The sequence below is a fragment of the Onychomys torridus genome, chromosome 7, assembly GCF_903995425.1.
Source record: "Onychomys torridus chromosome 7, mOncTor1.1, whole genome shotgun sequence".
In the NCBI taxonomy this organism is placed as follows: domain Eukaryota; kingdom Metazoa; phylum Chordata; class Mammalia; order Rodentia; family Cricetidae; genus Onychomys; species Onychomys torridus.
In genome coordinates this window covers 110,849,607-110,862,022 of record NC_050449.1, presented here as the reverse complement: position 1 = coordinate 110,862,022, position 12,416 = coordinate 110,849,607, and the positions used below count along the sequence as shown (strand labels likewise).

General features: G+C 40.4%; 1 protein-coding gene across 10 annotated transcripts in view; it reads right to left on the bottom strand.

Annotated features, from left to right (window-relative positions):
* The window catches only part of Golga4 (golgin A4), a 94,259-nt gene that overhangs the window by 63,474 nt on the left and 18,369 nt on the right, over positions 1-12,416 (bottom strand). For 7 of the 10 annotated variants that reach the window (XR_004945482.1, XM_036194016.1, XM_036194018.1 and 4 more), the window contains exons 3-4: positions 8,243-8,341; positions 3,832-3,897 (exon numbers count right to left, since the gene is read on the bottom strand). Coding sequence is in view for 9 of the 10 variants with exons in the window: in XM_036194016.1 (XP_036049909.1) it covers positions 3,832-3,897; positions 8,243-8,341 (165 nt within the window). In the remaining variant the exon portion in view is untranslated. The remainder of the gene's footprint in view (positions 1-3,831; positions 3,898-8,242; positions 8,342-12,416) is intronic. The other 3 variants (XM_036194023.1, XM_036194024.1, XM_036194025.1) reach the window with 1 other exon arrangement.

Below are 12,416 nucleotides of genomic sequence, written 5' to 3'. Positions count from 1 at the left end.
CAACCTGGAAATCACCCCAATACATCAGAGAACACACTGCATAGTACATACACAAGTTCATAATGCACTACTAAAAGATCAAGCTAGAGGGCTGGAGACACGGCTCAGTGGTGAAGAGCATGTACTACTCTTCCAGAGGACCAGCACCCATGTCAGGTGACTCACAACCACCTGTAACTCCCAGCTTCAAGGAATCTGATGCCTCTGGCCTCCTTAAACACCTGCACCCATGTGTATATCCCCGACACATGTATACATAGACATAATTAAAAAGTAAATAAATAAATAAGATCAAGCTAGAAAGCAGTGTGCAACTGGGCAGTGGTGGCACATGCCTTTAACTCCAGCACTCAGGAGACAGAGGCAGGTATATCCTCAGAGTTTGAAGCCAACCTGGTCTACAAAGCGAGTTCCAGGATGGCCAGGGCTACACAGAGAAACCTTGTCTTTAAAAATAACAAAAAAGAAAAAATTAAAAAAAAAGCAGAATGCATACAATGAGCTCATTTTGACTTGTGTATAGATACTCTTTAATTTCTGTGTATATTTTCACAGGTGTCATCAGAACAGGTCCCAAAGGACAGGCACATGCAGAGGTAAAACTGTCTTCGTGTGGTAAGATTTAGGGTGGATTTAATTTTTGTGTTATATTATTCTGCACTTTCTGGTTTGTTTTCATAATGTGCAAGTTTCACCCTCATGATGGAAGGAGGGCCAGAAGGAAGAGAAGAGCCTTCCTGTACAAATCTTCAAGAACTGCTTTCCCTGCCAAGTCCATTCCCAGTCACCTATGACCCATGGGAAAATGCTGGTCAGTTCCTAGCACACTACATCCTTCCAAGAGACCCTAGGAGAGACACATGTGAAGAACCCTAAAATGAGCTGCTATTTCAGGATCTCCAGAAGCTAATGAACAATGTCAAAGTCTGCATTTGCAGATTCTAATCATTTTAGCTGCCACATCTACTATGACTGGCAATAACTTTTATTGTTTATTTTTGGACTTAACTCGGCAAGTATATCTCTGCCTCAGCCTTAGTTCCAGAGTAACACTTCTGCAGAGTGTGACTCATCCCTTCAGTGGTAGAGTCAGGATCACCAAAGCTCAAGCCCCAACTTGTTTGTTATTCTACAGGACCTGGTATGAGTTATAAGCTCAATAGTCCTGTTTCCTCTGTATAATGGGGCTGGAAAGCACCAGAGGAGGAGGAGGATGCCATCTACTCTGCAGGACCACAGTAAAAATGAGTTAATACAACATGCTGCAACAACTAGCATGAAGAGACTGGAGAGTAAGAGACAGCTTCAAACAAAAGCAAAGGTAGAAATTAAAGAATCATCAGGGTGGTGGATGTAGCTTGCCGGTAGAGCATGCACTCCTTGGGTTGGAAGAACTAAGGGCATTTGCTATGGGGCCTGACTTAGCTTTGCCACAGTATGTATGTGGCTTTGATGAAGTGACACAACCTGTCTCTGCCTGTCCCTTTTCGTGAGGGGTGTGTGTGTGTGTGTGTGTGTGTGTGTGTGTGAAGAACTTAGGCTCCCATAAGGCAGGTACTACTTTCACATGACATCTGACCTTTCCTTCTTCCTTCCTACCACAGCCAGATTTTGTTGAGTGTAACAAGACAACCAGGCTAAAATGTTCAGCTTCTCAAATGCAAATTAAAACCCATTTGTTGTGGAATATTATTTTAAGATGTGCTACAATTGTTTGTGCTAAGAAATATTTGTTTAATGATGCAAAGATGTGCTGCATTCTTTTATGTTGTATTTGTTTAACTCTGTGAAGCTGTGTTCCTTCGCCTGTCTAAAACACCTGATGGTCTAATAAAGAATTCAATGGCCAATAGCGAGGTAGGAGAAAGGATAGGTGGGGCTGGCAGGCAAAGAAAATAAATAGAAGAAGCAATCTGTGAGGAAAAGGAGGAGGAGCAAGAGAGAACAAGAAGAGGACATCAGGGGCCAGTCACCCAGCTACAAAACCAGCAATGGAGTAAGAAAGAAAAAAAGATACACAAAAACAGAAAAACAGAGGCAAAAAGGTAGATGAATAATTTAAGTTAAGAAAAGCTGAATAGAAACAAGTCAAGCTAACGCCAGGCATTTATAATTAAGAATAAGACTCCATGTGTGACTTACTTGGGAGCTGGATGGCAGGCCCCCCCAAAAGAGTAAAAAGAGCAAAACAACCAACAACACCCACTGAAGTGCAAACCACCTCCTCACCCCAACCCCAACCCCAAAACTATGGTAATACACAGCACGAGATGTGGAGCAATTCCTGGGGAAGAACTGCCAGCTGTAGGTGACACTCCATAGAACTGCCCTCGGAACCAGCAATTTCATCCCTACAATGCACCAATGGAAACGTGTAATTGTGGTCAGCAAAAGACACTCTTCCAAATGACCCCAAATCAAATCAGCCTGTTCATAAGATTTTCTTTTTAACTGTCTTGTTCACCACTGGCATACCAGGAAGCAATGAAAATAGTTTGAAATTATAGCAACAATACAGATAAATCTCATGGAATATGAAACAAAAGCAGCCAGACATGCTGGGCACGGTGGCTCACACTGTAACTTCAGTTCTCAGGAGGCAGAGGTAGAGCCAGTGCCAGTCTGGAGCCAGCCTAGCTTACCCAGTAAGTTCTAGACCAGTCAAAGCAAGATGTGAAACTGTCTCAAGTGATTCTCAACCTTCCTAATGCTGCCACCCTTTAATACAGCTCCTCATGCTGTGGGGACCCCAGCCATAAAACTATTTTCATTGCTACTTCCTAACTGTCATTTTGCGACTGTTATGAATTGTAATGTTTTTAATGATTTATGTGCATTGGTTTTTGCCCACATGTATGCCTGTGTGAGAATGTTGGATGCTCTGGAGTTACAGTTTATGAATCATAATGTAAATATCTGGTATGCAGGATATCTGATATGTGACCCCTGTGAAAGGGTTGTTCGACCCAAGGGGTTGTGGTCCACAGGTTGAGAACCACTGGTCTAAAGAAATGGAAGAAGGAGAAGGGAAGAGGTGGGCAGGCAGGAAACCTGACACTTTACATAAAGGTCAAAATAACAAAATTAACTTGAAGTGCTAGAAGCAAGAATGGTGATTACCTCTGAGGAAGAGAGAGGGGACTAGAAGGGAGCCAAAGGCTTTTACTAATTATGTCTGGTTCTAGGGAACTTTTTGATCTTAGTTTTTTAATATATCTATTAATTTATTTGTGATATCAGGAGATAGAGCACATAAGTCCGAGGACCACTTGCAGGAGTCAGTTCCCTCCCTGCACCAGTGGGTCCCAGGAATCAAACTCAGGTCATCAGGTTTTGTGGCAAGCACCTTTACCTGCTGAGCCACTATGCCCTCACACCAGGTTGAGTGCTAAGTACAAAGGTGTATCTGTAGGATGAATATGTCACACTTTTATACAGATATTAAAGTTTGATACTGTTAATTTTCAGTTAATATTGCTCTAATTTAGCTTTTCTAAGACTCAATAAAGTTGATAACAGACACTTTAAGAAAGCCCACAGGCTGGGACTTTTTGGTATGGCTATCATTCTACTGCTAGAACATACTAGAACAGGCTACTTCCTGAAGGCTGGCCTGTATTCATAAAGTATCAAGACTACGATAGTCAAACAGAGTGAGAGACAAGAAGATGAAGGGAGAGGGGTGCCTCTGCAACATGCCTCCATCTGTAGATGGGAAGAGTAACAGCCCTGCCCTAGCAAAGTTGTTAGGTGGCATTCTTTCCAGGCAGTCACAAGAGACAGGCCAATGCTCTGAAAAGACCTACATTTTTAAATAAACTAGTAACAAACCTGAGGAGGGGACGCTTCGCTTCTGTTAACACCATCTGGAGATTTTGTAGCTTGAGTTGATGCATTCTAAGAACAATAAAGAACATAGTAAAAAAAGAGAATAGAAAACTAAAGCTTAAAAACTGTTAAAACACAACAGTAAGACCTAGTAGACACTTCTATCTATTAAGCAAAATTAGTAATTGTTTATTAGAATATTTTCATGCAGGCAAAAGTAGTGTAGTTAAGTATTTTAGAAAAATCACTTTGCTGCAAAACTACATAGCAAACAAAAATCAGTGTGTAACAAGTATATTTCAAGCTAATCACAAACTTCCTCCCCTTACATCCCTAATTTTGTCGCCATGACAAAAATCAACTACAGGGAGTCTGTCGGCATAGCTCACTCCAATAGAAACTACCCAAAAAGAAGTTATACCACTTGCTCCTAGAGCAAAACCACATCCAAATTACAATTATTTGGGCAAAGCTATTAAAAACCAAACTTGGTAATAAGAAATTGAAATGCTTCATTCATTCTAATCCAGCAATTTAAATGAAACCAGTGTAAACATTTTCAGAAAAATGTTCTACTGAAAACTTTTCCCACATGTCCTGGCTTTTTGTTTTCTTCTGTTGATGAGCTTAGTGCTCCCAGGGACAGTCATTGGTTTCCTCATGACATGGACTGCAGAGATAATGCTCAGGACTCTGAGATTCAGAACTCAGTCCAGCACGCACAGCACACTACCTCTATGACCCACCACCACTATAGAAGCAGCTCATGAGAAAGCACTTCCTTGCTTCACACAACAGCATTGCACCACACAGAGCAGGGGTCACTGTCCCAGTGGTCTGGCAACCATGTGCTACACTTCTCTGCCTTTACAGCTAACCCAAGGAAAGATCAAAGGAGAAATAGGTAACTTGGCAAAAGTATTCTCAAGTTTCTCAAGGTAAATAGGTATTTAACAACAACAAAGTAATCTTTGGGTATTATAAATTTATTGTGTCATATAATTTAACCTTATTTTTCAGGAAGGAAAGTATTTACAAATGGAGGGTTTCTTTGGCACTCTTGTTTTATGAAATGGGGTGTCACTAAGTTGCCCAGGCTAGTCTTAAAGACCTAGGTTCAGAGGATCCTCTCCCACCTCAGTTTTTCTAGTCCTGGATTACAAATGTGTACCACCACCCTAGCTTTAGGATTTAATTTGCTAAAAAAATTTAAAGTATAGGGGAATGAGTGTATGTGGAGGTTGGAAACAACGTGGCCATGGAAGTGTGAGAATGGTGATAACAGATGGCAAAGGATAGATATGTGCTATTAATTGTTGACACTGGGTAATAGACATGTGGTGAGAGGGAATAGTCACATTATTACTATTTACAATTTATAATAGGCTGCAATTTTTCCTTAGTTAAACTTTCAAGTACCTTCTCTTCCCTCTGAAATAAGTTCTTAATTTTTACCAGTCTGAGAGATTCCTTTATAGTTACATAGGAAAAAAATGTTGGGAGAACATAGGGTTAACCTACCTTCCTGATCACCACCATTTCAATGACAAAGTAAAACTACATAGGACATGTTATTTACATAATATCATAGTAATATACTGTAAGGTCAAAAATACATTTAAATGATGAAGAAAGGTCTCAAAGGGCTCCACACACTAGGTCAGGACAAAGAGCGGCGGCGAGGTCCAACGACCTAACACACAAGTGTGTCCCCATGAGGAAGCCGCTCCACAGCTATTTAAATATCACCAACCAAGCTCACAGCACACAATACTTCAAACAATTTTTAAAGCTTTCTTTTCTTTGGACTCTTCGTCCGTTTGTTTTGAGACAGGGTATCATGTAGTCTAAAATCTTAAATTCACTAAGTTGCTAAGGCTGGCTTTGAACTCCTGGTTTTCCCTCCTTCACTTCCTGAGTGCTGAGATTACAGGCATGCATAAGCATGACCAGCCTTGAAAATATTTTTAAATGTAAATACTGTATTATATATCCAAGTAAGTATAGTATAGCACACTGGCCTAACAGACTGTGTGACTCTAAACATGCGTTCTCTAGAAGCAGAGCTTGAGGTTTCGTCACTATCTGTAGCGTCCTCCTTTCTGCCTTGTTCTGTTTTCAGCTTTTGCAGCCCCTGCATTGGGAAGCCCCATCTGGCTCCCCTGCAGACCCAACACATCTATCTGTTGCTTGTTTTCTTCTCCAACACTTGGACTCTTTTGTGCATACCTGCACATCGACATCCTTGTCTCCACATTAACCTATCAGCCCTCGGGGGCAGGACACACTAATATTCCCATCCTAACAGTAAGCACTCAATGAAGGCTTGTTGAATCCTTGCCTAGACACTCCTTCACACAGAGAAGTGGAGGGGTTCACTCAGATGATCAGAGTCACCAACACTTCCTTCCGCTGGGGCAATGTGTAGACAAAAGGAAAACCCATTCAGCTGATTTTCCTATATACACCTTCTCTTCTCTGCCAAATTTGTCTTCAAATATATTCTTTTCATTTTTTTCTAAAATCTTCTCTGATTCTCTAATTATATCTGTTTCAATCTTTCTATAACTATTTTTTGACTGCTGAGTACTAAGGATACAGTTGTTTTTAAGAGTAAAGAGAGAAGTGTGTTTTAAAAAACTAAAGTAAGCCCTGGCAGGGTAGCATATGCTTTTAACCCCAGCAACTGGAAAGCAGGCAGGTCTCTGTGAGTTTGAGGCCAGCATGGTCTACATAGCAAGTTCCAGGACAGCCAGAGTTAATTATAGAGAAACTCTGACTTCCCCAGTAAATAAATAAAAACCTTAAAAAAAAAAAAAAAACAAAAACCTAAAACAGGGAAAATTCAGCACTTAATGAACTTGGATTTAATCCCCACTAAATTTGTGTTATGATACCAAATAACAATTCTAGTTTCCCTCTGTCTTATGGAGAAATATAAGTTTTTAATCATGAGCATATAAAATGTATATAAGATTAGGGTTTTTTTTTAGTCTACTTAAGTTTATTTCTAAATAATTTAAAGCACTCACTTTTACCTTATAGCATTTTTGACAACAGAATAGGAATTGAAAAGAAATTATTTTATATACTGTCTTCATCAAAGTTATGCCTTTTAAGTTTCTATTACTCCTATATGCAGAATACAGCATGTCTTTTTTTTTTTTTTTTTTTTTTTTAAGTAAACTGGTAAATCTTTGTATCTGGGACTCCCAACTCAGCCCCAAATATCTTTATAAACAGTAAATGTTCCTTGTAGCCAGAGACAGAAAGCAGCTTTCCAAATATCCCTTGACATCCTGTCTCCACCCTGAGCGTTTTTTTCCCTAGACCCAAGTGTGGAGTAGAACTGAAGGCCACCACTGACCGCATGCACACCAAGTTAAAAAAAGAACTGAGGCGGGCAGTGGTAGCGCACGCCTTTAATCTCAGCACTCGGGAGGCAGAACCAGGTGGATCTCTGTGAGTTCGAGGCCAACCTGGGCTACCAAGTGAGTCCCAGGAAAGGTGCAAAGCTACACAGAGAAACCCTGTCTCGAAAAATAATCAAGAAAAAAAAAAAAAAAAGAACTGGAGCCCACCGCTGACCATGAGCACACCAAGCCTTCACTGGAACCTGGTTTAAGAACAAATGTTCTGTTTCTACCATTAGCTACCAAGTTAAACCAATTCTCAACATTTAGAAAAACTGCAAACCTAGTTCAGCCACCCTCCAAGGGTACATCAAAAGCTATCCTTAGTAAGTAAACACTGCTACATTTTAATTTATTAAATTATCAGTTTACCAGATACTCCAAATAGAAAAATGTCTACTTTCCCAAAAATAACTCATATATAAAGTTAAAATTAAGTGAATTCATTCATTTTTTAATGAGACAATTGCTTTCTTTCATACTTAAAAACTAGTAATTACAAAACACAATGTACTGCCTTCTTAACTGCAGTTTCAAAATAAAGACATGAACACGCTATAATAGAATCCACCTACCTATCCAATGTTGTTAATTACTGATTTACACAATGCATTATTTTCCTTAAAAAGCCAGCTGCATCTCCAACACTCTTGGCTCCCTCCTAAGAGTAGAGCAGACTTCTACCCTCGCACACTGGCTTTTCAGCATAAGCGAACATTTTCAACAGATGAGACTGAAGCTCTCGTTCCAGCAAGTGAAGGCTGCCTTCGCTCTGTTAGTGGGAAGGGGAATGTTACGGGGTGCTAGTAGAGCTACCAGGAAGCGGCTAGCTGCCACACTCAGCGACTTGTTCTCTAAGGTTTTAGAGCAGGGTTAGCAACACGGACACTGAAGATGCTCTGAGGGAAGGTAAGTGATAAACTGCATGAGATTTGCTGCTACAGCTACCCAGAGGTTTTGCTTCCCCACAAGGGAATGCAAAAAGCAGTGGAAGGACTCACCACACTGTCAATCTGTGTTTTAGGCTGTTTGGAGGAATCCAAAGCAAAGACAGTATACTCAGAAAGAAAGGCAGGTTCTGCTACCATCCCGGCTAGTACCTGTCTCAGTCAGTGTAGTAAGCAGAGGCACAAAAACAAAACAAATGATGAAAACAAATCATGGCATGTTCCAAAGTGACCTCCTCACAGCACAACACTACAGCATCACAGCATTACAGCCACAGTCATCATGGTCACCCCCTCCCCAAAAGGGAACAGCAAGTTGCTGGGAAAGATCAGGAATGGGATGAAGCAGTGAGTTTAGGATTTTTAAGGGCAACTTGGACACCACTTGCTAACTGGCATACAGATGTCTGCAGCAGGCATCTTGGCACCCAGTAAATCTGGCAACTGGATATAAAGGCCAATTCCAATAAAAAAAAAAATGCACAAAAGTGCCACGTATCAGTGACAAGCAAAGAAGACTCTGAAGATCTACAGAAAATACTGCCCAGAGATAACAAGACTGCATACTTAAATTTTCCTAGGAGGCTACATCTTAGACATTACATGAACTCTTCCTCCTCAGCAGCAGCAACAACAAAATCCTGACAGGAGAAACTTCAGGAGGTGATGGTCTAGGGTACAGCGATAGCCCCAACACACCAGCTTCACAGGTCCAGATCATCCTCAACTCACTGACTTATATATACCAACTATAGAAAACCTTCATGTCAATCATCTCTCAGTAAAGGGGCTTGAAGATAAATGTAAACAACACAACTTTAGCATAACTTTTATAAATACTAAGGTGATTTCTTTAGATACTTAAAAAGACAGTACCGAATTATACATGAATAATAAAACACAAAAATACCTTTATTAATACTTATATGCAAAATTACTTTTATCAAAAGTATATATACATAAGAGCTAGGCGATGGTGGTGCACACCTTTAATCCCAGAACTCAGGTGGCAGAAGCAAGCGGATCTGAGTTTGAGGCCAGCCTGGTCTACAGAAGCAAGTACCAGGACAGCCTGGGATATACATAGAAACTCTGTCTTAACTGCCCCCCAAAACTACATATATAAGAAACATCTGAAATAAACAAAATCTATAACACTAATTCCTTCTTTCTTTCTTTCTTTCTTTCTTTCTTTCTTTCTTTCTTTCTTTCTTTCTTTCTTTAATTCGAGACAGGGTTTCTCTGTGTAGTTTTGGCACTTGTCCTGGATCTTGCTTTGTAGACCAGGCTGGCCTTGAACTCACAGAGATCTGCCTGCCTTTGCCTCCTGAGTGCTGGGATTAAAGGTGTGCGCCACTGCAGCCTGGCCGACACTAGTTCTTTTGATACATATTCATTTGTGCTTTCTTTTTCTTCCAGAAGCTATTACACCAATACACAAACAATCCTGAATTAGGTGTATATTTTTATTGAAAATGATTCATTCTGCATGTATATGTTAACATCAGTTGTCTTTCTTGATTGCTTTCCACTTTACTTATTGAAACAGGGTCTCTCCCTGAGCTTGGAGCTTGCCAGTTCCAGCTAGTCTGCAGCTAGCCAGCTGGCCACAGGGATCCCACCCCTGTCTGCCAAGGGCTAGGATTACAGGCTGCCACCACACTTACCTGGCTTTTGTGTAGGTTCTGGGGATCTACACTACAGTCCTCACACTTGTACAGCAAGTGCTGTCCCACTGAGCTACCTCCCCAGACCCCTCATGGTAGAGACTGCATGCCTATTCATGAGTGAAACTGCAGATTACTAACACATACGCAAGCACACAAGATCAGTACATGTAAGACAGGAGAGATCTGAATAGGAGTTCTGTGGGTGTCACAGATTTCTCAATGGTAACTGCTTTTGGGAATACAATGGTACAATTATACAGGATATTGCTATTTGGAGAGAGAGGATACAAGCTGCCCCCTAGTTTTTTATAATCTCCTATGCATATATAATTATTACAAAATGAAAATGCTAAAAAATTAATCAAGTTAAATATTGATGGCAGTTGTTTAAAAAATTATATAATAAAGTATAATATTCCATGGTACACAAAATAATGCAGCACATAATATATAATAAATTATATATCCTGTAAAGGTCATGTCTGAAAATAAGTATGTACAAAAGCTTGAAAACATACACTTTCCCCTCAAGACTTTAGAACTACAGACACTGATGAAAGTGCTCACTAACTCTTTACCCAGCACTATACTAGAGATATCCTAATGACAGACAGACACAATGTTGCTTTATTTGGTTTGGTTGGTGTTAAAAAAAAGGCCCCCATGTACCTCAGGCTGGCCTCCAGATTACTATGTAGCAAGGATGACTTTGAACACTGACTCTCCTGACTCTTGTTCCCCCTAACTGGATTAGTTAGGTGGCACAAAATAAAACTGGATTAAATTAAACAAGGTTTTAGAACAACGCATGTGCTCATTAGTATATGTATGCACATAAGCATGTGGGTAAATGTGGAGGCCAAAAATTCATGTTGAGTGTCTTCCTTTATTGCTCTCAACCTTCTTTTCTTCCTTTAAAGACTTATTTATTTTTATGTGCATTGGTGTTTTGTCTGCATGTATGTCTGTGCAAGGGTGCCAGATCCTCTGCAACTGGAATTATAGACAGTTGTGAACTGCCATGTGAGTGCTGGGAATTGAACCCAGGTCCTCTGGAAGAACAGCCAGTGCTCTTAACTGCTGAGCCATCTGTCCAGCCTCGTCAATCTTACTTTCTTGAGACTGGGTCTCTCACTGAAACTGAAACTTACCAATCTTGCCAAGACTGGCCAACCAGCGAGCTCCAGGGATCCTCCAGCCTCTGCTTCCCCAGCTCTAGGATTATATGTGCGTGCCATCATGCCTGGCTTTTTACATGGGTTCTAGGGATCCAAATTGAGTCGTCATGCTTGTACAGCAAGCCAGCTCTCAAACCCAAGATTTTTTTTTAAAGCTCTTTTTGTCATATTGGTGACTAGCACTCCTAGGACAGAATTCAAGAACTTTATATACTAAATTCTAAATGTTATTACCAGTTATATATTAAACTATGCTAAATACCAACTGGCTCAAAGAATCCCATCCAAACTTACTGAAAACCTGACTGTGGGGCTCAATAATGTTAACTTTGAAAAAAACGTTAACTTGAAGTTGAAAGCTACACAGACAGATTCACTTCTCTTAGGCTTCCAAAGTTAATTTTTTAAAAACAAAAACACTGTTACCCATGCAAGTTAAAAAAAAAAAAAAAATGCAAGTTTAAAAGGTAGTATATGTGAAGTTTTAAGAGAGCACCACCCAAGTTTGATGCCCATCACAGAGAAATGGTGACCAGCATTCCAAAAGGTGGTCACACAGAAATGAACAGTACGGAGCCAAGCCTTTCCCTCACCAAAGCAAAACAACTAAGATCGGTTTCACACACACATCCCCACCCTTCACCCCACTCCCCAGAACCTCAGAAGCCCTTCTCCTGTCCTCATCTGCTTCTTTGTGACTGTGGGTCTCACCACAGCAGCTCCTGGCTGCCCAGAAAGCTCAGTGGTAGAAACAGCAGGTACAGGGCCATTGGTTCCATCCCAACACCAAAGAGAAAGCAAACAGCTCTTCTCCAACGCTCAAAAAGGTTCCAGCCAGTCAATTTCTCAAAATTTGTTCAAATTTTACTCTACAACAGCTAAAAACAAACTCAGCTCTTCTGTGTGGTCCACAGTGGTACCATCACAGCACAGCACCGAGTGGAATTATGTGCCCTGGCATTCATGTCACCCTGAAGCCTCTGGAGTATCTCAGAAGATTCCAACCTACCCTGCAAATCTCATGCATGCCATCCCTCCACATCTGTGTCTGTCTACGGTGGGGTAGTCAGTACTTTTTCTGAATTCACTCATTTTCCTTAGTCTTATTATAATTGATACATTTCCATCTTTTTTTCCTTCTCCAGAATTTCTAATTAGTTCTTTTTCATATCTACCTAAACTAATTTTGTTTGGGCTAAGTTTTTCTCACAATATTCTATTGATTTTAAGAAATTATTTCTTCACTTGTCTTACTGTAGCCCACTCTACTGTTTGAAGCTCATCTTTTATAAATTCATACCTTAGTGTCTAGTTTTGCTGGCTGACTTCTTGTTTCTTTTAGAATTTCCTTTACAGCAGTGGTTCTCAACCTGTGGGTCA